This window comes from Panthera pardus, unplaced genomic scaffold, assembly GCF_024362965.1.
Source record: "Panthera pardus isolate Hobbes unplaced genomic scaffold, ASM2436296v1 HiC_scaffold_16, whole genome shotgun sequence".
NCBI classification, from domain to species: Eukaryota; Metazoa; Chordata; class Mammalia; order Carnivora; family Felidae; genus Panthera; species Panthera pardus.
In genome coordinates this window covers 70,237,807-70,253,274 of record NW_026526721.1, presented here as the reverse complement: position 1 = coordinate 70,253,274, position 15,468 = coordinate 70,237,807, and the positions used below count along the sequence as shown (strand labels likewise).

The window sequence follows — 15,468 nt, the reverse complement described above, 5'->3', positions numbered from 1 at the left end:
TCTTTAAGAAAACAGTAAATAGACTAGAAGAATATAATGATTTGGTAAGAACCTCCAAAGAAATGGCCAGAATAGGCAAATTTTAGTTAGCCCTGTAAGGCTTAAGTTTCATTTAGTTGTAGGATAGTTTATTTTCTAAGAAATGTGCTAAATAGAATATTAGAAGAGAATAGTTATTTGGTGATTTATTTAAAATCGTCCTGTAGATTTCAAGCTTGCTATTTAAAGATTTTGAAAAGTAAAAATCAGATTCTTGGTACTTTGTTTTATGTATTCTAGACTGATAATATCTTGTACCAGGGAAGATAGGATTAGCAAGTATGAATTATGTTTTTGTGTTTTTTTTTACTTTGCTGTTTACAAGGTCTTTTTTTTTGGAGCTGTTCATTTAAGTACAGGTTTCTCCCTAAGTGATAACCTTAGTAAGTGAAAGTGCATTTAAATTTCAGTAGTACATTTGAATTTAACTGATCATTTATTTTACCTTTGAAAGCTATGATCAAGGTAGTAGCTAGTACCTACCTGATTGATTTGGGAAAGAGGTGACTAAACTGAGACAAATAGTTAAATGCATTTACTACTTTTGGACTTGTCCCTTTGCAGAGGGCGTGTATGTTATTTTTACACAGTCTGATAGTAGAAATCAGTTTTGGAAAACAAACTTTGCACCAGTGCTTTCATGTTTTTTGAGATGAAGTTTCTTTAGCTTTCATGATCATTATGTTGGTTCTTGGAGTAACACAGTGGAATTTGAATTTACAGCAACCAAAGTTAGAAGGGCAGATTTAATATTGCCTATCTTTTCTACAATAATGGAGGAAATAGTATAATTATTTGATAGTGTCTAGGTCTCATGACCTGTTAAATTTAATCATGTGTTATTTAAGAATATATTAGTGGGGCACCTGCGTGGCTCAGTTGGTTAAGTATCTGACTTTCACTCAGGTCATGATCTCGTGGTTCGTGGGTTCAAGCCCTGCATCAGGCTTTGTGCTGACAGCTCGGAGCCTGGAGCCTGCTTCAGCTTCTATGTCTCCCTCTTTCTCTGCTCTTTTCCCACTGGTGCTTTGTCCCTGTCTCACTAAAATAAATAAATGTTAAAAAAAAAAAAAAGTATTAGTAAGGAAAGTATCACCTTTATTTCATTTTAACAAATTTAAAAGCATGTATAAAAAGTAAAATTTTATTATAGTAAGTTTTCAAATTAGAGATAAATGTAAATATGGAAAAAACTTCTGGTAATTTCACCACCAGTGGTAATGTTAATGGTGTTAACATTTTACATAAACTTATGTATCTTTAAATACACACATACATTTCCTTTAATACTGGGATATTCCCCCACATTTTCAAATATTTTTCAAGAATAATTTTATTACTGTTTTGTAGTGTCAGCAGATTTTAACTTTTTATTGAAGTGTAGTAACTGACAAAAACATACATATTTTGCAGATGTACAACTTGAAATTTTACAAAGTGAGCATATCTGCCAACCAGCATTCAACTCAAGAAAAAAATATTGCTAGCTCCCATACACTCCCCGTTGCCTGCCTGTTGTTATCAGCAGCAACCCCCCCCCCCACCCCCAAGGGTAGCCATTATTCTGATTCTATTTTTGAGAAAAACTGTGAGATATAATTTACATATGATAAAATCCACCCATTTTAAGTGTTCACTTCAGGGATTTTTACTGAGTTGTATAGCTGTCACTGTAGTTTTAAGACATATGTATGAATATATTTTAATCAGTTTTGTTTGTTGAATAGTGTATTTCCATTTTTTTGCTAATGTAAATTACTGTAGTGATTTTTCACGTATATATTTTGTTTCATTGGGATAGGTTCCTATAAGTATAATTACCAGTTCAAAGAATATGTGTGTTTTTATGGCTTTTGATAGAAAGTACCAAATTGCCTTTGAAAGTAATTGAGCTAATTTATTCTCCTACTGTTCATAATGAGTGTCTTTTTTTTTTTAAACCTACCTCAACATTGGATGTATATTTTTTTAAAGAGTCGCTACCAGTTTGGTGGATGAAATATGGTAGTTCTGTTTTAATTTTCATTTCTTTGATTACTACTGTAAGTGACTATTATTTTGTATATTTAGTGACTGTTTTCTAAGTTTTCTTTATGATTTGCCTGATAGTGGTTTGTCAGTTTATTTCTTTATACACCTTTAAAATTTTTTTGACATTTTAATATATTAAAGAACATGACTCCTTTGTTACAGATACTTCCCCCCAATTTCCTTTATGTCATACTCCTTTTTCATAATGAAATAGATTACGATTTTTTGCCTTTATGTCAAAAATGAGAAGTTGCATTTTATTCCACCAGCCTTTGGAAACTTATCTTGATATTATTAAAATTGGAGACAATACGAATTACATGAATACAGTTTTTCTAATAAAGTGTGTACCTTTCATAATTGAAATTTAAAAAGGATCAAGTAGACATATAAAACTAATTTATTATGCTTTGTTGCCAAACTTGGTCTTTCTAGGCAGTTATACTTAAGCATGAACATTGACGACAAACTGGAAGGATTATTTCTTAAATGTGGCGGCATAGACGAAATGCAGTCTTCCAGGGCAATGGTTGTAATGGGTGGAGTGTCTGGCCAGTCTACCGTGTCTGGGGAACTGCAGGAGTCGGTACTTCAAGATCGGAGTATGCCTCACCAGGAGATCCTTGCTGCAGATGAAGTGTTACAAGAAAGCGAAATGAGACAACAGGATATGATATCACATGATGAACTCATGGTCCATGAGGAGACAGTGAAAAATGATGAAGAGCAGATGGAAACACATGAAAGACTTCCTCAAGGACTACAGTATGCACTTAATGTCCCTGTAAGTAATTCCTTTTTAAAATTAATGTAACTTATAGTTAGAAACATAATTAATTTTGTGTTAAGTAATGCTTCAAGTCATTGAAGAAATTTCAGAAAATGTTTAAAGTCTTAATAGTTAACTGGGCGTTATTAAATGGATACACTAAATGTTGACAGAAATCACATTTGAAAAAGGCAAAATCAGGTTTTTGTATTGTATACATTTAGTAACTTATCTTTTCCAGGATTACTGTGTATTAAATTTTGGGTGCTTAAATTTTAAAGATTTTGTTTCAACTTCTTGGTTTCCTTAAAGAGTAGAAAGATTGAATCTTGAGTATAACTAGAAAAAGATCATATACCTGAAGGTTTTTCCTTTGGGTTCTGTAACTTGGCAATTCCTGGTGTCTGTATTTTTTTCATTACCTTTTTCAAAAGCATATCGACCCTTTTAGTTTTTCCTGTTTATCCTAAATGTCATTGTTTCTCACCTAAAATATTCTTTTGTAGGCACTCATAATTTTTTTGCCTTCTTGTTTTTCTTTTTACCTGATGACTGACCAACAAAACCATAACCATAATGTAATCCTCTTCTATCCTTTCTGTGATATTAGACTTGGATTTCTTTCAGTATATCTAATACACTGTACTTTTTCTTTTGCTTCAGAACCTTCATGCATCCTGCTTGTAATATTCCCTTTAGCCATACCCCCTTCCTGTTTTTTAATCTAGTTAGTGGTTCATCATTATCAGCCTGCCTCTTCTGTTTAGTCCAGGTTGAGTCTCTGCAATAGGGACTCGTGGTTACTTGTTCATTGTCTGTCTAATAGATTGTAGGCTCTATGAGAGCGTGAATTTTGTCTTATTTTCCATCGTATCCCAGGTATTGGCACATAGTGTAAATGAATGAATAATTGTTATAGTTGTATTCTAATACATGTGCCCACCAACTTTTCTAGCCCTTTGCAATAGCCTTACCTTTTTTTAGTCTGTTCATGTGATGGCTTACATTGACAGATTTTTGAATGCTGAACCACCCTTATATACCTCTAATAATTCCCACTTGGTTGTTGTGTGTAATTCTTGTTATACATTGTTGGATTCAATTTGCTAATATGTTGTTGAGGATTTTTTGTATCTGTTTGTGGGTTATATTGGGCTAGTTTTTTTGTAATATCTTTGTTTCTGATTTTGATATTAGGGTAATCCTGGCCTTAAAGAATGAGCTAGGATTATTCCCTCTGCTTCTAACTTCTGAAAGAGATTGTAGAGAATTGGTATAATTTCTTTCATAAATGTAGGATAAAACTCAGTTGAGTACATAAAGCCTGGTACTTTTGGGAAGGTTGTTTGTTTGTTTGTTTTTAAAGGTTATTAATTACTCAGTTTCTTTAATAGATGTAGGACCTGTTCAGACTATTTATTTTCTCTTGTGTGAGTTTTTACAGATTGTGCCTTTCAAGGAATTAGTCTGTTTCATCTAGATTTTGAAATTTGTGGGCATAGAGTTGCTCACAGTATTCCTTTGTTATCCTTTTAATATCCATTATTGTTCAGCAGGTCTCTAGAGCTGTTTTTTCTTGCAAAACTGAATCTCATACCTATTGGACAATTCCTTGTTTTCTGCTAGACCCTAGTAGAGTCTTACCAAGTTTATTGATATTTTAGAAGAGTTAGTTTTTTATTTTCTCTGTTGATTTCTAGTTTTTAATTTCACTGATTTCTGCTCTAATTTTTATGATTTCTTCTGTTATTTTGGGTTTGATTTGGTCTTGTTTAGTTTTCTAAGTTGGAAGGTTAGATGATTGATTTTAGATCTTCTTTTCTAATATATGCATTCAGTGATAGGAGTTTCCCTCTAAGCACTGCTTTCACTGCATCCCACAAATTTTGATGAATTGTTTTATTTTTCTTTAGTTCAATATATCTTTTAATTTCTCCTCAGATACCTTCTTTGATCCACATATCATTTAGAAGTGTGTTGTTTAATCTCTAAGTATTTGGGTATTTTCCATCTTTTTCTGTTATTAATTTTCAGTTTAAGTCCTTTGTGGTCTGAGAGCATATATTGTATAATTTCTGTTCTTTTAAATTTGTGAAGGAGTGTTTTATGAAAGTGGTCTGTGAGTGCTCCATGTGAGCTTCATACTTTAATTACTTTAGTTGCCCAGATCCACTGTGATTTTTTTTTTTTCCTGTTACTTCTGTACATGTTGTGTATATACCTGTAACATTCTTTGATTGGCAGTCTACTGGCTTTTATTTCTCAGCTTAAAAGGTTTCTCTTTGTTTGCTTTTCATTTTGATAATAGACTTTTTTTTCTTGCAAGTTTTCAATACCTCGGCTATGGTAGGCAGTCAAATATATTTTGAGTGAAAAAAAAATTTTTTTTAATTGAGGAAAACTTTAAAGTGAATGCTCTCAGCTCCTAATTTTAATTTTTTTTTTTTAACGTTTATTTATTTTTGAGACAGAGAGAGAGAGAGACAGAGTATGAACGGGGGAGGGGCAGAGAGAGAGGGAGACACAGAATTGGAAGCAGGCTCCAGGCTCTGGGCCATCAGCCCAGAGCCCGACGCGGGGCTCGAACTCACGGACCGGGAGATCGTGACCTGAGCTGAAGTCGGACGCTTAACCGACTGAGCCACCCAGGCGCCCCTCTCAGCTCCTAATTTTAAAGTTCAGAGTTTGGACAACTGCATAGACTTGTATAAGCTACAGTCCAGACAGAATATTTCTGTCATCTTAGAGGGTTTCTTTGTGTTTCTTCCTAATCAGTCCTCTTGAGAACTTTATGCAAATGGCATCGTATATAACTCTTATGTCTGGCTTCTTTTGCTCAGCATAATGTTTTTGGTTTATCCATGTTGGTTGAGTGGATCAGTAAGTAGTTCATTTCTTTTTATTGTTGATTAATACTCTATTATTAATACTCTGTTGCCTTATTATCCTAAAGTTTGGTTATTCATTTCCCCTGTTATGGTTTTATTATCTCTACTTTTCAACCTTTATGGATAAAACTGCTATGAACATTTTTGTATGAATCTTTTTTTCATTTTTTGAGGGGGGGGTGTCTTTCTAGAAGTTAAGCTGTTTCTCTTGTGTTTTCATTTTGTTTGATCCAGTGTCTATATTTTTGCATCAGTATTACACTGTCTTGATTGTTGAATCTTGTGTAGTAAATCTTGAAATCAGGTAGTGTAGTCTCCCAGTTTTGTTATTCTTCTTGCAAGACTGTTTTGACCATTCTAGGTTGTTTGTATTTTCGTATAAAATGTAGAATCAACCTTTCAGTTTCTATAAAAAGAACCAGCTGGGTTTTTATTGGGATTATATTGATTCTATATGTTGACTTGATCAGCATCTAAACAGTAGTGGTTTCTAGTCCGTGAACATGGCATATCACTTTGTTTAGGTTTTCTTTAATTTATCTTAGCATTGTTATATAGTTTTAAGTGTAGAGTTATTGGAAATATTTACCCCTAAATATTTCATGTTTTGAATGCAATTGTAAATGGTATTTTTAAAAATTTCAGTGTTTAATTGTTTATGACCAGTATTTAGAAATGTGGTTGATTTTGTTTTTTCTTTTTCAAAAAAATTTTTTAACGTTTATTTATTTTTCAAAGAGCCAGAGTGTGAGCGGGGGTGGGGCAGAGAGAGAGGGTGACACAGAATCTGAAGCAGGCTCCAGGCCTTGAGCTTTTAGCACAGAACCCGATGCAGGGCTCAAGCCCACAAACTGTGAGATCATAACCTGAGCCAAAGTCAGAGGCTTAACTGACTGAGCCACCCAGGCGCCCCAAATGCGGTTGATTCTTTTTACTTTGGCTGTGTATTTTGTGACTGTTACAGGTACGTAAAGGTTCAGAGTCAGAGTCAGACGTTAAACTGACTGAGCTACCCAGCCACCCCTGCTGAGATTATTTTTTCATATAAATGAATGTGTAACTTAAATGCTTTTTCTGCATTTATTAGGTGATAATGATTTTTTTTCTTACTATCTTCATATGATGAATTGCATTGATTGATTTTCAAGTATTAAACCAACCTTGTATTCCTAGGATAAGCTACACTTGGTCATGATGTGTCATCCTTTTTATACATTTCTGGATTCAGTTTACTAACCTTTTAAAGTAATTAAAAAAATTTTTTTTAGCTTTTTATTCATTTTTGAGAGACAGAGTGACAGAGCACAATCTAGGGAGGGTCAGAGAGAGAGGGAGTCACAGATTCTGAAGCAGGCTCAGGCTCTGAGCTGTCAGTGCAGAGCCTGATGTGGGCCTCGAACTCACGAACCGCAAAATCATGACCTTAGCCAAAGTCGGATGCTTAACCAACTGAGCCACCCAGGTGGTTTTAAATTGTTTTTAAAACAATTTTTAAGTGTACATTTATGAGGAATATTAGTTTCCTTGCAATATCTTTGTTTTAGGTATACTGGCTTCATAAATGGGTTAGGAAGTATTTCCTCTTGTATTTTTTGAAAGAGTTTAAGATTTGTTCATTTCTACTCTATGTCTTTTTGAAAGGCTTTACCACTGAAGCTAATCTGGGACTGAGTTTTCTTTGTGAGAAGTTTTAAATTTCGTGTTCAAATTTTAGAACATATATAAGGCTTCTCCAGATTTAAATTTTTTTTCTTAAATCCGTTTTGATAAGTTGTATTTTTTAAGGAATTCGTCCATTTCTTGTTTAATTGAACAAAATTTTTCATAATTTTTAAAATTCTTTTATTGTCTGATCTATAATTTTTTTCTTTCTCATTCCTGGTAGTGATAGTTTGTCCTTTTCTTGATTAGTCTGGGTAGAGATTTATTGGTCAATTTTATTGGTCTCTTGAGAGAATCAGGTTTTGGTTTCATAGATTGTTACCTTTGTGAATTTCAGCTTTAACTCATTTTTATTATTTCCTTATTTCCTTCCTTCTACTTACTTTGTTCTTAATTTGCTCTTTTCTTAGCTTTTTGTTTTTAAATTTTTTAATTTATTTTTGAGAGAAAGAGATAGTGTGTGAGTGGTGGAGGAGCAGAGAGAGAGAGGGAGACACAGAATCCAAAACAGGCTCCATGCTCTGAGCTGTCAACACAGAGCCTGACTCAGGGCTCGAACTCTCAAACTGTGAGATCATAACCTGAGCCAAAGTCGGATGCTTACCCGATGGAGCCACCCAGATGCCCCTTTTCTTAGCTTTTACAATGGGAGCCTAGATGACCGTTTTAGACCTTTCTTCATTTTTCACATAAGCATTTGAGCTATGAACTTCTCTTCCTTTGTGATTTCATTTTGATTCATGAATTAGAAGCGTTTTGCTTAACTTCTAATGTTTCGAAGTTTTCCAGGTATTTTTTTTGTCATTGATCATTTAATTACCATGGTCAGAGAATGTGCAGTGGATAATTTCGATCCTTTTAAATTCATTGAGAGACTCTTTTAGCACTCAATATATGATTAGTCAGTGAATGGTCTATACTCACTTGAAAAGAATGTATTTTGGAAGTTATTGGGTGGGTTATTTTGTAAATGTCAGGTCAAGTTGGACTAGTTTTGATCTTTGACACTTAAAAAAATTTTTTTTTTAATTTAGTTCACATACAGTATTACATTAGTTTCGGTTGTACAATATAGTGATTAAACAATTCTGCATATCACCTAGTACTCATAATGACTCTTCTTAATCCTCATCATTTATTTAACCCATTCTTCTGCCTCTCCCTTCTGGTAACCATTTATAATTAAGAGTTTGTTTCTTGATTTGTGTGTGTCTCCGTCTTTAGTTCCCCTTTGTTTTGTTTCTTAAATTCCATATGAGTGAAAACATACGGTGTTTTTCTTTTTCTGACTGGCATATTTCATTTAGCATAATACTTTCTAGCTCCATCCGTGATGTTACAAATGGCAACCTTTCATTCTTTTTTATGGCTGAATAATATTCTGCTGTATATGTATATACCACATCTTTCTTTATTCATCAATTGATGGACACTTTCCATATCTTGGTTATTGTAAATAATGCTGCTGTAAACATGGGGCGGGGGGGTGGCATGTATCCCTTTGAGTTAGTGTTTTTTAATTCTTTGGATAAATCTCCAGTAGTGTGATTGTTGGGTCATAGGTTAGTTCTATTTTTAACTTTTTGAGGAATCTCCATACTGTTTTCCATGGTGGTTGCACTAGTTTGCATTCCCACCAAGAGTGCATGAGTGTTCCTTTTTCTCTACATCCTTGCCAATATCTGTTTCTTGTATTGTTGATTTTAGCCATTGTGACAGGTGTGAGGTAGTATCTCATTGTAGTTTTGATTTGCACTTCCTGATGATAAATGATGATGAACATCTTTTCCTGTGTCTGTTGGCCACCTGTTATGTCTTCTTTGGAGAAATGTCTGTTCATGTCTTCTGCATATTTTTAAATTGGATTATTTATTTTTGGGGTATTGAGCTTTTAAATTCTTTATATATTTTGGATTGGTCTTTGACACATATTCTTTACTGTTCTACTTGTCTTCCAATAGTTAATTTGAAAAAATTATATATTGCATTATTTGACATGTCTCTTTAGTTTTCTTTTGTCTTGGTTCTTCACTTTATTTGTTTTTGTTTATTTATTTTGAGAGAGAGAGAGAGAGAATGAAGGCAGGTAGGGGCAGAGAGAGAGAGAGAGGGAGAGAGAGAATCCCAGGCAGGATCCACGCTCAGTGCAGAGACCAACATAGGGCTCATTCTCATGACCATGCGATCATGACCTGAGCCAAAGCCAAGAGCCAGACAGTCAACTGACTGAGCCACCCAGGCACCTCTCGTTTCTCACTTTAAAATTTTGTGATCATAATACTTGAAAATTACCATATATTTTGTAGAATGTTTCTCGGTTTGGATTTATCTGGTTTTTACTCTAATGGTACTTAAGGTACTAACTTTGGGAGGGATATTGCAAAAAGTGATGCTGTGTCTTCTCCCTCATTGCACTCTAACAGGAGGCACATGATTTTTATTTGCCCCATTCTGATAGTTCACTTTGATAAGTTGATTAAGGTGATGTCTGGCAGGTTTTGTCACTGTAATGTTAATCTCATTTCTCATTACATCTTTTAATTTATTCATTTATTTATTTGTATCAGCATGGGCTTAGGAATTTTATTAACTGGGTTAAAATCTATTACTATGATTATTTTAATGCTTGGTTGAAGATTTGGCCAATTGGAGCCTCTTTAGGCTGACTTCTGTGTTCATTTTTTATATCCCATCAATCTTTTTAACACATCCTTGCTTTCTGCCCCAAGATGTTTTAGGCCTGTCTTGAATTTTTCCTGCCTCACCCCTGGAGTCAGCCATTTCTCTAAGGAACCCTAGTTCATTTTAGTGGAAAATGCCATTTAAAAGGCAAGATCTGGGTGCCTAATGTGTTGCTCATTGTTCTTGGGGTTTGGCTGCTTCCAGGGCTCTCAGTGGACAGAGCTAGGGAATGTATGTATATACATAATTACATGCATTTATATACCCACTTCCATCTATAACTGTCTCCTATATTTGCCTGTCAGTATTATAAAACTGAGTTCACACTAACCCTCTGATTATGGTCCATTACCGCAGAGTATATTTCAGTTTTCTCCCTTCTGTATTTTATTACTTTTATTTTATTTTATTTTATTTTATTTTATTTTATTTTATTTTATTTTATTTATTTTGTAATCTCTGTACCCAACTTGGAGCTCAAACTCATGACCCTGAGATTGACTTGCATGCTCGTCCACTGACCCAACCAGGCACCCTTCCCTTCTGTATTTTATAACTCCCTTCTTGTGCTCGCTTCGGCAGCACATATACTATAACTCCCTTCTTAGACAGTGAGAAACCTGGCTTCCATTATCATTAATATATTTACTTACTTGATTAGACCTCCCCTACCCCCCATGTGTAAAACCATTTGTCACCCCATCTTCCTGTGCAGATGCCCTCTTCCCTCTACCCAGGCTCCTATACTCCATTGCAGCTCATACCCTCCCCTGCATGTGCTTTGACAACTTGTCCTGGGCCTCATCACCACATGGAGCCCTCCTTGTACGTGGTTCTGGTCCACACTCATACTTTGATACCTTCCGCACCCACTTAGCTTCTGACACGTTGCTCCAGGCTGCTCTTCCTATATAATACAGACCCTTCCTTTTGCTGCTTGGGTTCTGACAACTCACCCCGAGCTGTCTTATGTGAAGAACCTCCTCACCCTACGTACATTCTGACATCTTGATTTGTGCAGCAGATGACTTTATCTTGTCTGGGATCTCGTACCCTGTTATGCTACAGCATATGGCTTTAGGAGTGAATGATTCATGGAAAGCGGGTGAATAGGGAGGGGCAGGAAGGGGAAGGGACAAGATTTATTCTTTTACTTTTGTTGAAACTTAATTTTGAAATTATACAGAGTCATAGGAAGTCACAAAATTAGTACAGAGAGGTCCTGTGTAGCATTCACCCAGTTTCCTCTAGTGGTTAGATTCTACATAATTATAGTACAGTCTCAAAATCAGGCAGTTGACAGTGCTATAATATGTCCAGTGTTGTATACTTTATCACACATGTAGATAATGTGTAACTACCATCGAAACCAAGATAACAGAATGAATCTATCATGAGGAGACCTCCCTGGTGCGACCCCTAGTCACACCTCTTCTTCCAACACCATCATTCCTAACCCCTGGCTATTCTACCCCTAATTTATTTTCTACCTCTATGTCGTTGTCATTTTATGTGTTATATTAGTGGACTCCTACAGTATGTGACCTTTTGAGATTGACTTTTTTCAATTAACAGAATGCCTTTGAGAGCCATGTGAGTAGTTGTGTGTATCAATAATTTGTTCCTTTTTATTATAGAATAGTATTTCATGGTGTTGATGGACCACGGTTTAACCATTCATTTACTGAAGAACATTGTAGCTTTTTCCACATTTTGGCTACTACAAATAAAGCTGCTATGAACACTCATGCATAGGTTTTTGTGTGAACATAGATGTACATATCTCCAGGGTAAATACCTTATTATATCCCCACCACCAGGTATAGTCACTCCTAACATTTTGGTGTATGTACCCCTATGCTTTTTTCATATGCATACCAGGCATGGAATGATGTTGCTTGTTTATCTACTGTTTTCATTTACCAGCATATTTTGAACTTTTCGTAACTTCTTATTCTTCTAATACTTCTTAAATGTCTGTTACATATTCCATATGTATGGATAATTTGTAGTTGAGTCCTGTTACTTCTACTAGGTAATGATAAATTTGAGTCCATGCTGGGAATGAATCAATGAAAAGTTGTCTCATACTATATACACCAAAGGCAGAATTTAGGGTTTGTGTAACATTGCTTTATAGTAGAACACAACAGACATGAGAAATCATATTCCTTCTTTTTATTTATGCATTCCTGCTAATATGGCATGTGGTGAAGGGCAAATCTTGGGATCATGAATATACATTTTTGAATTAAAGAGAGGACAGTGATCTAGAACAGTATGACTCAGGTCCCCAAAAGTGTGAAAACTTGAGTTACCAGGCCTTGCATCCTTTTTAGATTGTGTTAATAAAGACTTTTAAAAATACATATTGAGCATATTAATAATTTTCTTTTATTTGTTCGTTTGGAAGACATAAAAAAACTTTATTTCATATTAACTTTTTATTTATTTTTTTGTTAATTCAAAACAAAAGTTGAGTTTTGAGTTCTTTTAGATTGTTAATAACGGTTTAGGTTCTGTAGCCTATGTAAACTCTCAAGTGTTTTGTGACAGTTGAATAAAAGTTCTTCATTTGTGGTAACTGCTAATTTTCAGAATTTATCTTAACCTTACTATTCTGTATCAGTCACCCACCCTCAGTGGCCCTACATTTTCAGCTCCAGTCTACGGGCGAACTTGTGAATGTCTACAGTTTATTCATTTAGAGAACTTTGTTTTCTAATTTATTAGAAACTTGAATTAAGGGGCACCTGGGTGGCTCATTTGGTTAAGCATCTGATTTTGGCTCAGGTTATGATCTCATAGTCTGTGAGTCCAAGCCCCACGTCAGGCTCTGTACTGACAGCTCAGAGCCTGGAGCCTGCTTCAAATTCTGTGTCTCCTCTCTCTCTGCACTTCCCCCACTCACACTTTGTCTTTCTCTCTCTCTCAAAAATAAACATTAAAAAAATTTTTAAAAAAAGAAACGAATTAAAATTAAGTAAAATTAGTTTTTCATTTCATTGGTCTCAGCCACATTTCAGGTGGTTAAGTGGCTTCTGTTTTGGACAGCAAAGATAAAGAACATTTCCATCATTGCAAAAAATTTTATTGGATACACTGAGTCAGAAAGCTTCTTCACTCAGAAACTAAATTTATTTTAGGAATGTGAAGAAAAGTATTTGGTTTATTCTTTTAATTCTTATATTCATTCAGTAGGATTTAAGAAACCATAACTCTGTATGGTCTTTATTTTTCCAGTTTGATGGCAAGCAAGCATGTTGAGGAGTAAAGACTTAATTTGTGTTGACAAAATGGAGCAAATTGTAATTCATAATCATATATGCCACATTTGTTTTTAGAAAACTGTTGGATTATATCACTTGAGCAAAAGGATTTTGTAAATTAGGAGCTATAAAAAAATCACGTTCTAGTCATATGATGGTAAAATAAAATGTAAAGTTATTTCAGGTATTCATAACTCCTGAAAAAATATACTTCAGCATTTGTGTGGCATTTTATTTTAGCCATGAGTTCTTGTGCTATAAAGCAGCATGAAGAAAATTGTAGGAATACTTGCATGCATTTTATGTTTATGATTATTTTATTTGATGGCCTAAGGAACTCAAAATGTATTTGGCTATTGGTAAGACCTTTGTTTGATTTTTGAGTCTTTAAATTTTCTTAAATCCTGTTATTAACTTAAGGAGGATTATATAGATATATTCCCATATAACTCTTGCTCTAGTCAGTAAACACCTAACATACACTGATGCTAGTAATTTGAGTATATGTCTTGTAATGGGTAACTTTTTTATTAAAAAAGAAAAAAACCATTTTCCCCATTTCAGTGATTTTAAGATACTTTTTAGTTTTGCCACATATTTTGTACTCTGGTTTAATTACAGAATTGGATTGCCTTTTGGTAACAAAAGATCTTTCACAGTCATCCTGGAAGGTGATAATTCTGTTTGCCTTTGTATTTATTTGCTTTTAAATAGTCATTGGATAGGATATGTTTCTTCTCTTTTTGGCTATCTCCCCACTTGTTATATCCCCATTACATTGTAAGCTTTTTAAAAAAATTTATATATATAAATATAACAGAGTCATTTATTACTTTTAGCCAATTCTTATTACCATTACATTTCTTTTAAGTTCATGTGAGGGATTTAGAAATAGTTTTGTTAATGTTCATTGGCTGTTGAGGTCCTTGTCTTTGAGGTGAATGCACTGGCTGTTATTAGGGCTCTATGTTTTAAGAAGTGCTTTTATTTTTCCCATTCAAATACTTTTTACTTGAGCATACCCTTTGGAGATCATTTTTCAGAAATAGATTCATTAACTGAGCTTATTTTAAGGAGAAGAGATGGTAAAATGTATCAACAAGGTTTTTTTTGTTTTTGTTTTTAAACAAGACTTTACTCACATGCTATATAGATTCTAGTGTGGTATTTGATAGGAATCAATATTTGAGCAGAATACATAGAGTTAAGTAATCTTGCTTCATAGTTTGCCCTGGTATGAGTCATATTACTCCTTGTTTGTTATTTCAACTCACTTGATAAGTTGATGAATCAAGGTATTTCTTCTAGGAGATTATTTCAGGAAGCTAACACAGAACGATCTGTTTTTTAGTATCCTCCTACACTCTTAAAGTTGTTTGATTTAATTTATTGTTTTTCCTTTATGTGGACATAAATTGTTAATAGACTTCTTTCTAGATGACTTTAATAACATAGCTAGTCTCTTAACACTTTTAATATAGTTCTGTCTGATCTTTGATGTGTAATTGATCCGGAATTGTGGGACAATAGTACTGAATGAGCATTGTACTCTTAGGACAGTAGAACACAAATTGAAAATCATTATTGACAAGGCTAGCTATTATTGTCAGCCTAGCTAGATCAGTCTCAGATCATTTTTTTTTTAAATAATGGTATGATATTGTTTATTATAAAACGATTACATAGTGATTGTAAAGATTAAAATAGTTTAGAACAAAGTAAAAAGTTAAAGTTGTTTCCAGTACTTACTTACTTTACTTCCAAAGAGATAACTACTAATATTAATAGCATTTTGGAAATTTTTAATTTACAAACATGCAGAGTGTGTATATCTCTATATAATGTTTTTAAAATGTATTTCTTATGAAAATATCATATATTTTGGTTTACATAGATTATAGTATTTGTATCATTTTGAGATTTGCTATATTCATTTAAAACACATCTTGTAGAGATTTTGTTATTGTATATAAAACTGGCATATTTTTTATTTAAAAAAATTTTTTTTAGTGTTTGTTTATTTTAGAGAGGTAGAGTGCAAAAGGGGGAGGGGCAGAGAGAGAGGGAGACACCGAATCCAAAGCAGGCTCCAGGCTCTGAGCTGTCAGCGCAGAGCTGTGTGGGACTC

General features: G+C 34.0%; 1 protein-coding gene across 9 annotated transcripts in view; it reads left to right on the top strand.

Annotated features, from left to right (window-relative positions):
* The window catches only part of ZNF148 (zinc finger protein 148), a 124,876-nt gene that overhangs the window by 50,486 nt on the left and 58,922 nt on the right, over window positions 1-15,468 (top strand). For all 9 annotated transcript variants that reach the window (XM_019448657.2, XM_019448652.2, XM_019448655.2 and 6 more), the window contains one exon: window positions 2,506-2,854. In XM_019448657.2, the coding sequence (XP_019304202.1) occupies window positions 2,522-2,854 (333 nt within the window). In that variant the 5' untranslated portion in view covers window positions 2,506-2,521. The remainder of the gene's footprint in view (window positions 1-2,505; window positions 2,855-15,468) is intronic.